The sequence below is a fragment of the Toxorhynchites rutilus genome, chromosome 3 (genome assembly GCF_029784135.1).
Source record: "Toxorhynchites rutilus septentrionalis strain SRP chromosome 3, ASM2978413v1, whole genome shotgun sequence".
Classification (NCBI taxonomy): Eukaryota; Metazoa; Arthropoda; class Insecta; order Diptera; family Culicidae; genus Toxorhynchites; species Toxorhynchites rutilus.
This window is the reverse complement of record NC_073746.1, coordinates 269,581,620-269,598,897: the sequence shown is the minus strand read 5'-3', so window position 1 is coordinate 269,598,897 and position 17,278 is coordinate 269,581,620. Positions and strand designations below refer to the sequence as shown.

At 38.6% G+C, this 17,278-nt stretch overlaps 1 protein-coding gene across 1 annotated transcript in view; it reads right to left on the bottom strand.

The window, feature by feature from the left end:
• Nucleotides 1–7,879, bottom strand: part of LOC129774227 (transmembrane protease serine 9-like) — a 39,525-nt gene extending 31,646 nt beyond the window's left edge. Inside the window, exons 1-5 of the mRNA XM_055777935.1 lie at nt 7,723–7,879; nt 7,263–7,655; nt 7,103–7,202; nt 398–693; nt 34–332 (exon numbers count right to left, since the gene is read on the bottom strand). Coding sequence (XP_055633910.1) covers nt 34–332; nt 398–693; nt 7,103–7,202; nt 7,263–7,655; nt 7,723–7,801 — 1,167 coding nt within the window. The 5' untranslated portion in view covers nt 7,802–7,879. The remainder of the gene's footprint in view (nt 1–33; nt 333–397; nt 694–7,102; nt 7,203–7,262; nt 7,656–7,722) is intronic.
• Nucleotides 7,880–17,278: the final 9,399 nt, after the last annotated feature.

The window sequence follows — 17,278 nt, the reverse complement described above, 5'->3', positions numbered from 1 at the left end:
GTGCGTTTTTTATTCTTATACCTATCACGGCACAATGTTGTTCAAAATCCAATTACTAAATGTGTGTACATTTGTGTACACTCCAGGAACGCCTCTCAATCCACACTGCTTGCCATAACTGACCACTCCGGCAAGATAGTAAACGGGTTGTTCATTAATCGGTAAAACGTCCATAAGCGGACCACCCGAATCGCCCCTGCATGAGTCTTTCCCGGCTTCTCCCCCCGCACAAATATGTCTGCTGTCGATATTTGCCGATGGGTACTTCTCTTTACAAACGCTCTCGGAAACACCCTTCACAGCAACGAATAGCTTGTAGCGACTCCCACGTTCTGAAATAAAAATTACAACATTTTGGTAATGAACCAACGATTATTATTTTCACGCATTAGTATACCTGTTTCCGTTTGACCCCAGCCGGCCACGAACATTCTCAGCGTATCGTAAGGTCGTGTAGCGAAGCTTGAATCCAGCGGAAGGCAGATCGGAACTACCGTATCGGAATACTTTGCCTTATCGGCCAATCTCAGCAGTGCGATGTCATTTTGGACCGCCATTTTGCTACTGGCAAAATTTTCATGGACAATCATTTTTTCCACGTTAATATCCTGCACCGGATCGTAACAATCGCTTCCATCATCCAAACAATCCGGATCCGTCTCAGTATCCCATTCTCCCAACCGGACGGCGTTTCTGCAATAAAGTTGTTGTTGTTATTGTTGTTATTGTGTTGCTATTAAACTGTTGAGTAAAAACCATTGTTGGTTCGAAGCACTAAAATCTAAACCTATGACTGCTATCATAGGACTCGTTAAATATCGCACACAAACATGGGATTTCAAAAAAATCCACACAAACCCAAAGACAACAAAGTAAGAAAAAGCAGGTCATTCCAAACCATCACTTTAAGAACAATAACACTGAGGTACTTCTACTCCTCGGCTTGTTGCACATGTTGCTCATCTAAACGTTGCGTAATATTGAATTCTTGATCCTGGACGAAAATATATTGGAGCGATTTAGAAAGCGCACTGGATTACGATGGATTACGCAAAAGTAAGCATCTAATGTGTGCACTAACGAAATTGATCTTTGTTTTAAGGTGGAAACAGATTTTTAGGTGAAAAAACGCACTCTTATATTTTATAACTATACAAATAAAAACTGATCGAAAAATGTGTTGTTTAACGCAAAACACGAGGAAGGAATCGTCCGATTTGAGATTTCTTGATTTAATTATATTTTCTGTAACGAACATATATTCCGTATAACGTAGAAACAAGTTATTTGCAAGTGATTTTAAAATCTTGGACGAGAATTATGTCTAAAAATAATTTGATATTATATTGACGAGTTTTGGTAGAGGAAACTTAGTGAAAGGAAAGGTTCAATTAGAGGATCAATCAATGAACAGTTCTGCGATTAGACCCACGAACGTTCGTTCAGTAAGAAAACGTGAATGTTGATGACAAAAAATTAAATTTGGGCGGTACGCAGTTTTTCGAGTCAGCTAGTAGTTTATAAAAGTGAATCTACATATACAGACATTCCATGGCAAACCGATATAGTGGTTATCAGATTTCCGTGAAAAGTGATATTTTTGTTTTTTTTTAAGTAAAAACCAAAACCAAATCACTAGCTGTATGGCTATTATTGTATAGGATATTAAAAACGAAATTTTGGCGGTTTTTCATAGGATATAAAGTGAAAAACGTACTTTTTCGTTTATTTCACGCCATCCTCAAAAGCTTCGAGAAAAAAAATTGAAAAAAATACTGAATGTGAATCTCACTAAGGTGTATCAAGAAAAATTATCGAAAAAAAATTAATCAAAAATTGAAGTACTAAAAAAGTATTGAAATTTTGAAAAAGAAAATTTGGATTTAGAGATTCAGTACTACTCTAATTCATATTTCAATGTCTCAATGTTTCTAGATATGTGTGATTTTTTTCAGATTTTTTTTCAGAGACACAAACACACACGACACAATTTTTTTTTATGTTTCCAAAGGACCTGGCTGGGTACGGGAGTAAAAAGTGCCCTCAAACCAAATCACCAGCTCTATGCAAAATATTGTATAGGCAACTAAATATGAAATTTTGACAGTAGTACCATATATTTGAGTTCTTATATGATACAACATAGGATCTATGGTAAAAATGCACCTGTATCGATCAATATTTTCAAACAATTTTTTCATCAAAAAATCAAATACTTAACAAAAAATTAAAATTATTTTTAATATTAATTTTAAATTAAATTTTATTTTTTTTATTTTGAGATTCAGTACTACTCTAGTTTGTCTTCATATTTCTTCCTACGTCTATTTTAGGTATTTGTGATTATTTTCAGAATTTGTAGAGTGTTTTTCGCGGTACAAAAACATTATATATATTTTCAGGAATTTCGAAATTTTGAAAAAAAATATTACTTTGAGACCCACTCTTGCTCTAATTTTTATTTAATTTTTTTTTCTCGTATTTTAAAATATATGAGGTTATCTTTACATTGGATTTAGATGGTTTATCAAATTCATAGGAATCAGCAGTACGATAAAGCTCTGTGAGAAAAAATAAAGTCTGTTTGGAAAGATCATTCGGATTAATGATAAGAACACTTAAAAAAATCCAAATTATTATTATTTTTTCTTTATTTGAATCCTACAATTGAAAACCACGAATAAAATGAAATAACCGATTTCAATAAAATAAAAATAATAATGCAAACGATGAAGAAAATTATTTTTGTGTCTCGCAATGCTCCTAAAAATTCAGGAAAAAAAATACGCCACATGTAAACAAAAACAACGAAAAGGTGCATTTTTCACCATAGATCCAATGTTGTACCTTATAAGGTTTCAAATATATGGCACTACTGCCAAAATGCTTTATTTAGTACCCCATACAATATTTGCCATACAGCTAGTTATTTGGTTTGGGGGCACTTTTTACTCCCTTACCCGGCCAGGCCCTAACTCGAGAACTAATCATGCAAATTGAGCCAAATTTGGCATGTGAGGGTATTTGGATACGATAAATGTTTCTTTGATGATTCAACATACCAACCATATTCCAACCAATTATAACAATTGAAAATTTCCGGAAAACTTTTTGAGCTATTTTTTTTATATATTTTATGTATAAACATATATTCCCTGTAATGGAGAAACATATTATTTGCAAGTTATTGAAAAATCTTGAACGAGAATTGTGTCTGAAAATGATTTTATATTGTGATGACGAGTTTTGGTAGAGGTATCACGAAATTTATAGAAAATTGTAAAGGATCAATTTAAAGATTAATCAATGGATCGTTCTGCGTTTGGATCCATAAACGTTCGCTTAGTAAGAAAACGTGAATGTTTCAATGTATTGATACCAAAAAATCAATTTTGGGCGGGACGATGTTTGCTGGGTCAGTTAGTGTATTATAAAATCGCGTTGACATCATGCAAGATCTTGGTGCCGTCCTCAATCTTCATTCATTTCCCGTATTACAGAACACTTAGTGCTCACCTGGTCGAGTGGTCAGCGTTCACACATTATCATGCCGGGAGTTCAGATTAGGATTGGGCGATCTTTATAAAAAGATTGATCTTGACGAATAGATTTTCTAAAGGGCGTAGGGATCGATTCACTGAATAAATCGGTACCAAAGAATCGATCTTTGCCGAATTGATCTTTGAAAAATCACAAGTTTCCCAATTTAAAAAAAATGCAGGGAATTGGTCTCGTTATTGATAAAGTTTCAGAAGAAATGCTAGTAAAATAGGAAAGGTATTAATATAAGAAATAATTTTCATTTCAATTTTAACAATTTAAAACTGCCTTAGGGTCTATTTATTTGACATTGAATTGCTTCACAAATACGGATTGAATATTTTGACGTTTGACCTGATTTTCAAAAATCGAACTCGATTGAATCGTGAAATCCGTTCGAGTTTTAAACCGGTCGACATCCGGAATATGGGTGAATAATTTTATATCAATCGTGGCCCGATGTAGTGTTGCCACATATACAGATTTTTCTGTACTGGTACAGATTTTCAGCATGTTTTTTGACCAAGAATCTGTATATACAGATTACAGATTATCAGATATGCATGCAGATTTTATACAGATTTTGTAACAAGATAAACTTATTTTTAAATATTTGATCATTTTACGCAACAATTAACAAACACAATCAGACAATTCGAACAAAACTAAACTGAACTATTTTGTCAGTCATTTTGTCAAATGTGTTAAATATAATAGTGATAGAAATCGTATTTTTCGCAATATAATGCGAACAAAACAAAAATTTGAAACCGTCTCGCTACAGAAACTGTGAACGCAATTCTCAAATCGGAATTATTTGTTAAAATCCGAGGGAGAGCGCCTCAGTACAGTTGTCAAATGACATCAAGAATAAATTCTGCAAAACTATGTATAAACACCACGAGGAAAGTGAGTATTAAATGAATGTTTATAACGCAAAACTAAATTAAATAAGCTCTTTCCGTCGATTTTCCCTAAAAATACATTTTATTTTTTTTTATTTTTTACTTGACATAATTCTCTATGTATCTAAAACTCTCAATCTAAGATATTACACCTTTTCGATGAAACATTTTGCATAAGCTCGAAAATTGAAAAATAGTCTTATTCAAAAACTACTGGCAAGCTATACCAGTGATCAGAGCTTCAAAATATGGCTAAGCAGAATATATACACTTTACTACAAGTATACAATTATAACTTCGTACTTAAATCTAACGCAAAAGTCGTATCAGCTGGAAAATCCTCAATACAGATTTTTCCAATACAGATTTTTTCATTTTCTCTACAGATAAAAAATATTTATTAGCTCGGAAATACAGATTTCAATGTGGCAACATTGGCCCGAAGAGAACATTTCTGATATGTTCGTAATTGATTTTAACACTAAGCTTACCGATGTTTCATGTATACCTATTCCTATCACATCGGGTCAAGTGACTCTTTTTGAATTTAGTTAGTGAACGATGACTCGATTTATATATTTTTGTTGAGAAACGTGACATACCATATTTCTCCTGTATATTTCGATATTTTTGGATAATAATTATTAGACACGCAAAATAGCACTGTAGCTTGGAATGGTTACTATTAGCTAACTTGGATAGTCAACAATACAATTAATTCTTATCATTCACTATTCATTCACAAATACAACAAAATATATAAAGCAATAGCAAAAATATGTAATGCAATGGTTTTGTATCACAACCACACATACAAATCTTTCTGATATCATATGAATGATTGCACGGGTCAAATGACCCGTTGCGGTAGTTAGGGTAGACTTCATATATTTCTCAGTGAAAAAAAGAGAGGAGTAAACACTGAAAAATACATTCGATGTATGTTTTAAGAAAAGTAGTGTAGACAAATTATGTTGTGACAATGCAATTTGCATGAAAATTTTGACTAAAAGTTTAAAATGGGTCATTTGACCCCTCGTGGTGGGTTTGTGTTAAATAAGTGTAAGTGTAACCATAGAGTACTTCGGACCGTTTTTCACTCGGGAGGTGCCGCCATCAACTCTTTCCGCACCTTTTGGTCCGAACAGTGGTTCGCAGAGAGAGGTTTTGCAGGATTCGAGGACATTAAAAAGATGTGAAAACAACGAACCCTGTCCAGACTGAGACCCGGCCCCTGCTCGGTTCCGCACGGTTTCAACGGAGGACCTTTCCGTCTACTCTGCGACCACTGCCAAATCCACAACTCCATCGAACATTTCCTGTGTGGTTGCCCGAAATTTGATGATTTGCGAAATCTCTATGGAATCAGCGGGAGCGTACGGGACATATTAAGCGACGATTCAGCAAGGGTTGCAGCGCATTTCGGCTATTTAAAAAATGCCGAATTGTTCTTCAGGATCTAACGTGTAAACAATGGATCAGCCACGAAGATCCTTGTTCATTCCCCTCCACGATGAAGGGGAGTAAGAACACTTCGGCGTCTTCAACGGCAAGGCTTCCTCTCTATTGGCCTGGAGCCATGGTGGAGCAAGTGGAGAAACATCAATAATTTTTAAAAATAATAATAATTTAATATATTTTTCAAATATATGTCCCATCCATTGTTATAATCCTAGTTCAAAATGTTGTTCGTTCAATTTCAAATTTATGTTAATTTTTATGTATTTTTTATTTCATTTGTTGAATCATGCGGCAATGTCGTCGCTACAGAGGCGAACCAGCCCAGGAGGCCGAAAGCCTCTCAAATAAAGAATTTAAAAAAAACATAAAGTACATGTTTAATAAGATTGTAATGTTTTGAATAACATTGATTTTGTCCATTTTTTTATGTTTCTTTTTGTATAACTACAACATAAAAAACATCCCGAAGGGGTCCAACCGAGTGTGAGAGCTCCACTCGACACCACTGGCTATAAACCCCCATTAGATGTGAAACGAACGGTTTGTATCCTTCCTTTTTATGTGTATGCTTCGTACTTTTTACTCAGAGTACCATTTACAAAAATGTGCACCCGTGGCCGAGTGGTTAGCGTTTCACATTATCATGCCGGGTGTTCGGGTTCTATTCCCGTTCTGGCCGGGGGATTTTTCGTCAGAGAAACTTCCTTCGACTTGCACTGAGGTCACGCGTATTCTAGAGCTTGCCCCTCGGAATACAATTCAAGACGTGTTATTTGGCTTAAGAAATCTCAACTAAGTATTAATAAATGACGCTAATTAATGCATACGTTGAGACGGCAAAAGTTCCACAGGGAACGTTAACGCCATTCAAGAACCATTTACAAAAAGTACTCCTCTGATATATCATCTTCTTCTATAACTTAGTAACAATTTCGAAGTTCTTGTTTCATTCGAATAAATCGAATCGAACCAATGATCTGATCAATCACAACACAACTTGAATTTTGCCGCATAATGTGAAACCGTTTTCAAATTCTGTTCGAAAAAAGATAGAATGTCCAGCAAAAGTTAATAAGAAGCAACCTTCATACCTCGAGAGACGTTTGTTTCGCATCGTATCGCATCGATACGATCGAAATCAATTTGCAAGTTCATATTACCACACAAAAACACGCTTATAAAGAAATTATACTCACACAGTCCATGTCTTGGGAATACTTTTGATGCAGTGGGCTGCGGTTAGCACATATAATTCGTTGATCAGTGAACCCCCGCAGTGGAATGCGTGATTATTACCTGGTAAAAGGAACGATTGAATTCGCAATAATGCCACGCGGAAAGTGCTCTAAAACTTACTCCGTTGATCAAAATGTTGAATCCTTGCTGTCCAGGGATAACTATCGATGCTGGTTCGTTCGCCGCCTATGATTCTATCGCTATACTGGATTCCACATGCCGGAGGTTTTGGCAGTAGCTTTTTCTTGTTTGCATCTGCCTGTGGCTGCGTCCGAGTGTCAATCCGCGTTGGGACTGGATCATTGGAAGATATGGGGGCTGGTGGGGATCCCGACGGTTTGGCACAACACACCAGCGCTTTTTTCTGATGCGTTCCGCATCTACTGGCCTCGACATAACGAATATCATTATCATCCAGAATGGGCTTCTGGAGAACCAACCGTATAAAGTTACAGTCCGTCACCAGAACGCAGTAACCTTGTTCTTTCACTGGCGTACGGCAACTGCTCCAATCTTTTGTAAAAGCATTAAAAGCATTAAAATATACAGTCTGAAAAAATAGTTCATCTCGAACGCCTACATTGAGCCTGAACACTTGGCCAAACGAAAAATCCTGCTAAGGTAGCCACAAGCAAGGTTGATACTCCTCTACGCGCCATTGGTGCCTCGCGAATTGATTCCGGTGTCAGCGACTAACAAAGCTTCGCGAACGACTAATCCAGCAGCGGACAGCTCAAACCTGCTTTGAGCATCTTCACAAACACAAAAGCAAAACAGAATAACATATGCGGCACGTGAAACTGTTTATGTTCGGGGCGACAGGTTACATTTCGCTCAAGTTAAACCAAAACATCGGGTTTGCCCAAAGTTCGCTTTCATATATTGCTAGGGAATTCCCATGAGCCCAAACCGGAGCTGAGATGCGCGCGAACTTTGATGGGAGAATTGTAATTTCAATAACTTATTGAGATGAATATTTTCGATCTGCACCACAAAGTGTTTTAGAATTTGTAACACCAACTTTTAATAGAACTAGTATTGCAGGAGTTTCACACGCTGAAAAAAAGTTTAGGGAAGGTATGCTCAATATTATTACTGTCTTCCGCCTCAATTAATTGGATTCAAGAATTTTGATGCTATGCGTTACTCTCGACACGCAATGTGCCACTTGAAGATAATGCTGTGTCTAGTCGGATATACAAACCAGTTCTGGTGGTGATCTCAGCTGTATTAATTGCATTCTTAGTTCAAGTTCGAACGTTGAGCGGACAGGAAATATGTGCGCGTCGTGCATTGTATAAAGTGGTTCTTTCACCGATTTTGTTGTACTTTTTCAAAACTAACAAAATGCTAAAGCTCCCAATTTTAATTACGTTCGCAATTACAAAATAATTTCACGCATAGTCTACTCAGTAATTCCAAATTCCGGTCATTCTTTTGACATAGGACTATGTCTTTGATTCCTATATAGGGAGGTCACTCTACGAAAGATATAACTATTCATTAAGAGATTCCTAACGCATATCACTCACAATTGTTATTGCAACACATGTTGTGTTATATACCGTTAAACAGAAAATTTATCCTGCAGTTTTTTGCATGTAACACGAACAGAATATATAATATAAAAGTTAAACAATTTGACGATACACGGGTATGTTTTTTTTTTGATTGCACTAACCACTCGCTTTCTTGCAACCAATTCAACCATTCAAGTGGTGTGATGTTCTCATTCAATTCAATGATAAACTTGACGTTTTTTGAAATACTAAATATAATAGTGTTTAATGCTGATAATTTCGCAAGGGTTGCACATTAAGCACTTTATAGATTATTCAGGAAAAATAACACCTCCCGCTCTTGTCACGACCTTGTTATGTAGCACAATTTTGCCGGATACAATCATCGTCTATACGTCTAGATTCATTTCATGTGGCCATCTCACCCTTAGTGGTGGCCAACTTCACCCGTCATGATTTTAGTAGAACCTTTTTCATATCTCTTTCAATTTATCATATAACATTATGCAATAAAAAAAAACTTTTGGAAGTCAACATGATTGCGGAAAACATCCTAAAGGTCGATGCTGACACAATGAAATGCCTCAGTTTTGTATGCATTGTGTTTAATTGTACTCTATGCTTAGGGTGGCCGTCTTACCCCGTCTTCTTTCAATTTATCATATAACATTATGCAATAAAAAGAAAAACTTTTGGAAGTCAACATGATTGCGGAAAACATCCTAAAGGTCGATGCTGACACAATGAAATGCCTAATTTTTGTATGCATTGTGTTTAATTGTACTCTATGCTTAGGGTGGCCGTCTTACCCCGTCTTCCCCTATATAAGTTGGCAGAATCAATAGAGGGATGATCTTGGAAGATGGTTTTACTTTATTATCTCAAACAAGCCTAGCGTGACCGGGTGACACCCGGGGCGGGCTACTAGGGTATCACCCCCCCTTAATACAGGGTTTTCCATTTCGGGTTTCCGAAAGTATACAGCCCTGCGCTGACAACCGTTTGACATAGCTGTCAACCAAAGCGTCATATCGTTAGTTGAATGTCTGCCATTCTACAATATGGATAGTTTTAGCATCGCACAACGTGTTAATTTTGTTAAATTATACTATAAAAATGATGAAAAATCGGCAAATGTTTTTCGAGCATTACGGACGGATTTTGGTCGTCATGGACGACCTACAGAGCACACAATCGCTAATGTAGTGCGTAAATTTCGAACAAACTGGATCCGTAGCGGATATTGTGAAACCTGTGCATCATCGTAATGTGCATTCGGCCGAAAATATTGCTGCTGTTGCTGCCAGTGTGGAGGATGACCCGAATGTTTCGATTCCACGGCGTGCTCAGCAATTGGACTTGTCAACCACATCATTGTGGCGAATTTTGCATTTGGACTTGCACCTACATCCATATAAAGTCCAACTGGTACAAAAATTAGAGCGTGGTGACCATGGAATGCGTCGGGCATACGTCGATTGGGTGAACGAACAACAGCAGCAAAATGCTGAATTTTCGCATCAAATTTTCTTCAGCGATGAGGCACATTTCGAGCTCGGTGGCTATGTGAACACCCAAAATTTCCGTATATGGGGCTCAGAAAATCCACACGTGATTGTTGAGAGGGCATTGCATCCGCCAAAAGTCACTGTTTGGTGCGCATTATGGTCTGGTGGAGTCATCGGGCCGTATTTCTTCAAAAATGAGGACGGCGAGACGGTAACTGTGAATGGTGAGCGCTATGGCCGCATGTTAACCGATTTTTTTTGCCACAAATTGAAGATATGGATACGGATGACATGTGGTTTCAGCAGGACGGCGCCACGTGCCACACAACACGACCGAACATGGCCATATTGCGAACGAAATTTGAGGGACGCATAATTTCGCGTTTTGGTGATGCCAATTGGCCGTCCAGATCATGCGATTTGAGCCCGCTAGACTTTTTTTTGTGGGGTTATGCGAAAGACCGTGTCTATGTCAACTCTCCGCAAACTCTTGAACATTTGAAAGACAACATTCGTGAAGTTATGACCGAGATACCACCCCATATGTGCCGAAAAGTCATCGAAAATTACCAGATCAAGGTGTGCGATGAAGCCCTAGGTGGACATTTGAATGATGTTGTATTTCACACATAATGGCATAAACCAATCTTTAATTTGAAATAAAAGTTTCATCGAAATTCTAAGTGTGTTTTATTTCAATTTACTTACGGAATTTAAAGTTGGAAAACCCTGTACTTAGTTTTTTGTTTCCGAATGAAAAATCAAACTTATCTAAACAAAAAACATATTTATTATAATATTAGATAAAACGAACAAAAAATCACAAAGTCTTCACGCGTTGGTCACTGAAACTGACAGTTACAAAATAAAAAAATAAATAAAATGTGGTTTATTTGTGGATGTCGAAATATGCCTCGAAAAAATCTAATGAAATAAATATTTTTGGGAGCTGAGACCGACATTGATATTGTACAAGTGCCTCCCGTGCGCTTCCGCTCTCTTGTTACGAGCTCGACTCTCAACTGTAATTGGCCTCTCCACAAGATGCCTCAGAAACGTACACGGTTAGAAACAGCTTCAAAATCACTGTAAGATTTGGAACCGATTCTTGGAAGTCTCATAACCCATAACATATGTCGAGGTTGAATTGCTTTAAAATTTTTGGCTTCTTCTTCAGACGATTTTGACCGTTCCTGTAATTCCCGATGAAAATGGCCAATGCACTCTAAAATTCCCTTTTCCATCGTTGGACCGGATCCGGAAGGTTTTCCGCCTGGTCTACTCAGCTTATGAGGAATTCTTCTTTTAGTAGCAAATTTTTAATCGTTGGATTTTAATAAAACCTTCTTGACCATTATATACTCGCGCATGGGTCTGACAGACCGAACATCAATGAGATGGATGAATAAAATGACTATCAAAACTGAATGAAGTTGAAGCGATATACCCGCAAGGTTAACGTAGGACTACCATTGGATAAGTAATCTTTTGTTTGAAGTTGCATCTAAATCAATTCTCAATAAATGGATGAGTAAAGGGTGTGTCACATCAAATTGCATCACGGAAAAAACGCTGTAGAAATTCGCCCAGTAGACCGATCCTTTTGAAAATTTTAGACAGTAAAATAAAAAATATTAAACAACTTTTGGCATTTTCTTTTTATTCATACTTCGAGCCCAAGCCCGTATACTCGCACCTTCCTCTTTACCCCGTCCATAAGGTTCTGTACAACGTCAGGTTGTAGTTTTTTTTGAACAGAAATCCATTTTCTCTTGAAGTCCGCCTCCGATTTGACAACTTTTGGGTTCTTCCGGAGGGCCTGCTTCATAATCGCCCAATATTTCTCTATTGGGCGAAGCTCCGGCGCGTTGGGCGGGTTCATTTCCTTTGGCACGAAGGTGACCCCGTTGGCTTCGTACCACTCCAACACGTCCTTTGAATAGTGGCACGAAGCGAGATCCGGCCAGAAGATGGTCGGGCCCTCGTGCTGCTTCAATAGTGGTAGTAAGCGCTTCTGTAGGCACTCCTTAAGGTAAACCTGCCCGTTTACCGTGCCGGTCATCACGAAGGGGGCGCTCCGCTTTCCGCAAGAGCAGATCGCTTGCCACACCATGTACTTTTTGGCAAACTTGGATAGTTTCTGCTTGCGAATCTCCTCCGGAACGCTGAATTTGTCCTCTGCGGAGAAGAACAACAGGCCCGGCAGCTGACGAAAGTCCGCTTTGACGTAGGTTTCGTCGTCCATTACCAGGCAATGCGGCTTCGTCAGCATTTCGGTGTACAGGGTGTACAGCTTCCGGGCTCGCGTCTTCCCCACCATGTTTTGCCTTTCGTCACGGTTAGGAGCCTTCTGAACCTTGTATGTACGCAGGCCCTCCCGCTGCTTGGTCCGCTGGACGAATGAACTTGACAAATTCAGCTTATTGGCGACATCCCGAACCGAACTTCTCGGATCACGTCTAAACTGCTTAACTACGCGCTTGTGATCTTTTTACTGACGGAGCATCCATTTTTGCCGTTCTTCAACTTCCGGTCGATGGTTAGGTTCTCGAAGTATCGTTTTAGTACTCTGCTGAGCGTGGATTGGACGATTCCCAGCATCTTACTGATGTCCCGATGTGACAACTCCGGATTCTCGAAATGAGTGCACAGGATTAATTCACGACGCTCTTTTTCGTTCGACGACATTTTTCCAAATTTACGAAAAATTGACAGTGAAGCATGGCCAACGTGATCTATACACTCTTATCTGATTATAAGCGAAAGCTGAAGATATAATTCCTAAAAATTAAATTTCTACAGCGTTTTTTACGTGATGCAATTTGATGTGACACACCATTTAGAGATTTTGTTTTCTTTTGAAATTGTCTTGCGATTTGTTCAAATATATACGAAATAATATTCATTCGCTTCTGATCTCTTTTTGACGTTCAACACTCAAATCATCAAGACAACCTTATTCAATCCTCCGTATATCCAAAATATCTTTTCCGTGATATAAAGAATCATCACGGGAACACCTAGTTAATTGCCCAAATGTTTGCGATGTTTTTTCCCCCTTGGGTGCATTCACAAGCAAACGATTTTGCTTGTCCATTCATCGCGGCAGCATAAGAGAAACGGACAGAGACGACAGAGACGAGCCGACGCATCATGCATCATACATCAACCCAGTGGTGTAGTGTAGGGGAGGCAGACGTAAAGGATCTTTCTTGGGTTTTTTTGTTTTGGATGGAAAAGGGTAACTGATTTGAGTAACGACACCCCTCATTAAAGGGGTATTCTAGTGAAAAGGCACGAATTTCGGGCGTTTTTTCGAGCTCTGCACAAATGAAATAAGGAATATTTTCGCTATCCATTATTTCATGACTAGTTTCTTTATGTTTCAACAATACAACAAGAAATAAACGTTAAAAATATTCAAAATTAAAATAGTTACAAGCTGGTGAAGAGAGGGGACTTGAAAAAAGTTGCGCCATGGCGTAAACGATTCCAGCCCTTCTGGTTATCTGAAACAAAATAAATCGAACAGATTAGTAAAGATGCCGCTATCGTATGAGCTTCGGACAAGTGAAAAATACTGAAATGACTATATGAATTGACCATATTTTAGTTTATATTATATATTACGCGGGTACCGTTAATTGGGAAATCCGCATAAAAAATCGTGTCAATTAGAAAATCCGCGTAAAAAAACCGCGTTAATTGGAAAATCCGCGTGAAAAAACCTCGTAAAAAAATCCGCGTAAAAAAACGCGTAAAAAACCTGGGTGTACTCCCTTAAATGGAGAGTGACGATTCAGTTTTCATGAAGTGCCGTTCTCAATTTTTGACTACGCTCCAACCATGTCAGGAGGAGTTCAGGTTTTGTAGAGAAAGTAAAACAAAAAACGCCGTATTCAAGGGCTTATAAACCACTTCTCGAACTTATGAGGTGAACATGCTGGCAATTTAGCTTGTTGCAGAAAAGAGCATTGATCGTTTTCGTTGAGAATTACAAGAGCGATCTAAATCTCCAAAAAAGTAGCCGTAATTCAAGCAACATGTTAGCAGTACCTGACAGCGAATTGAAAACTTTGATTCCTAAATTTGCAAATTTTTACGACGAAGTTTCAGAAAGCGAGTAATTACTAGAGATTTCAAGATTCCGTGGACATTTGAAGGCCGCTGGAATTAACCTAGACGATGCCAATCATTAGTGTAGAGTGGAAGTGATACAGTTCATCATGAAATGGAACTTCTAAGAAACGCTTCCAAATCTTACAGTGAGTTTGAAGCTGTCTCGAACGATTTGCGTTTTTATGACAACTAGTGGAAGAGACTTATCAAAGTTGAAATGAACTAACAATTATTTGCGGTCAACGATGGGACCGGCATGCTTGAATGGATTGGCTTTATTTTCAATCGAAAATAAATTGACTCTGTTGACTTTGACGATGTGTTCAGACAATTTGCTGCTGTTAAGTTGAGACGTGTAATGATTTTACGATTTTTTTTTTTTTTTTAATTCGTTTATTTTTACAGGCTCAGTTACTTAAGTTTAAAGGAGCCGAATTCTTAAATATAATTTTAAAACTGTATATATAAACAATTTTCTTACATCTATGGTTAGTAAGGTGGAAAACCGATTACTCGCGGTGTACTCGAGTTTAGGAGGGTGACATATTTTTAGGAGAAGGATGGGATATAAGGAAATTGTAACAATGTTGATGAACACTCAATTTATAAATCTATTCGTATATCTATAGTGTATTTACATTTCAACTTATTCTACTATTTATAGCAAGGGGACGAATTACCCGCAAAGGAAGGAAAGGAGGGTATAAGGATGTAGGGGCAATCACACACGAAGATCTATAGCTTTAAGGAAAACATATATATGGGACATGTAATCAAGGTCTAACCGAGCCAACACATCTCTCACCGGCACATTGGGCTGTCCTCCTCGGGCCCGAAGGGAGTTTTTTAAATTCGATCTGGCGACCAGATACACCTCGCACGACCAAACAATGTGCTCGATGTCGTGATAACCTTGGCCACAAACGCAGAGATTGCTGCTGGCAAGATTGAAACGGAAGAGTAGTGCATCTAACGAACAGTGATTGGACATGAGTCGGGAGAAGGTGCGAATAAAGTCCCGACTCAAGTCCAGACTTTTGAACCACGGTTTGAGGCTAACCTTAAGGATAATCGAGTGAAACCACCGGCCCAATTCATCTTCATTCCACTTGCGTTGCCAGTTAGCGATGGTATTTTTGCGGACTAAAGAATTAAATTCATTGAAGGCGATTTGACGCTGATAAATATCGCCTTCAATTGCACCTACCTTTGCTAATGAGTCAGCCCTCTCATTACCCGGAATGGAGCAATGTGAAGGGACCCAGATAAAGGTAATGACATAACAGCGTCTGGATAAAGCACTCAAAAATTCTCGTATTCTCTCAAGGAAGTACGGCGAGTGCTTTTCCGGCCTCACTGAACGGATAGCTTCGACAGAGCTAAGACTATCCGTTACAATGTAATAGTGTTCAACAGGTCGTGAGGCGACGCTGTCCAGCGCCCAGTGTATTGCTGCCAATTCAGCAATATACACTGAGCAAGGATTCTGAAGACTGTGTGAGGTGCTAAAAAATTCGTTGAACACTCCAAATCCTGTGGACTCGTTTATAGTGGACCCATCAGTAAAGTACATATTATCGCAATTGATACCCCCATACTTTTCATCGAAGATCGTTGGAGCGATCCTCGATCGTTGGTAATCTGAATATCCATGGATATCTTGCTTCATGGACAGATCAAAATGCACAGAGGAATTGATGTAGTCAGGGAAACAAACACGGTTGGGAATATACGAAGAAGGATCAACCTGCATGGAGATGAATTCATGATATGAACTCATGAATCCGGAGTGAAAATTTAGCTCGATCAGCTGCTCAAAATTTCCGATCACCAATGGGTTCATGACCTTACACCGGATGAAGAACCGAAGAGATAATAAATTGAAGCGATCTTTTAGTGGGAGTAGGCCTGCCAAAACCTCGAGACTCATGGTATGCGTTGAGGGCATACATCCCAACGCGATACGGAGACAAAGATACTGAATTCGCTCGAGTTTAATGAGGTGTGTTTTGGCAGCTGATTGAAAACAGAAACTGCCATACTCCATCACTGAGAGAATAGTTGTTCGATACAACATTATAAGATCTTCTGGGTGGGCTCCCCACCAGGTGCCGGTAATTGTACGGAGAAAGTTTATTCTTTGTTGGCATTTTTTACTCAGATACCTAATATGGGCCCCCCAAGTACATTTGGAGTCGAACCAGACCCCAAGATACTTGAATGACATAGCATGAGTGATCGGTTTACCCAAAAATTGAAGCTTTGGTTTTGCTGGTCTATGCTTCCTAGAAAAAACCACCATCTCTGTTTTCTCCGTGGAGAATTCGATCCCTAGCCCAATGGCCCAGGTTGAAAAATTGTTCAAAGTATCTTGTAAGGGTCCTTGCAGGTCGGATTCGTTTGGTCCTACGACAGACACCACTCCATCATCTGCAAGTTGTCTTAGGCTGCAATTTTGTGTAAGGCAATTGTCGATGTCGCTTACATAGAAGTTGTACAAAAGGGGGCTTAAACATGAGCCCTGGGGGAGGCCCATGTAAGAGACCCGACTTACTGCCGAATCTCCGTGAGAAAAGTTCAAATGTTTCTCACAAAGCAAGTTATATAACATATTATTCAATAGAGGCGGCAGACCCCGAGAGTGTAATTTGTCCGACAAAACCTCTATTGAAACAGAATCGAAGGCCCCCTTTATGTCCAAGAATACTGAAGCCATTTGTTTTTTTTCGGCATAAGCCATTTGAATTTCTGAAGAAAGCAACGCAAGACAATCATTCGTCCCCTTGCCCCTGCGGAACCCATATTGTGTATCTGAGAGTAGGCCATTCGTTTCAACCCATCGATCAAGTCGAAACAAGATCATTTTCTCCAACAATTTCCGTATACAAGACAGCATTGCTATTGGGCGGTACGATTTGAAGTCGGACGCGGGTTTTCCGGGTTTTTGAATAGCTATAACTCGTACTTGTCATCTGTATCATCTGGAACA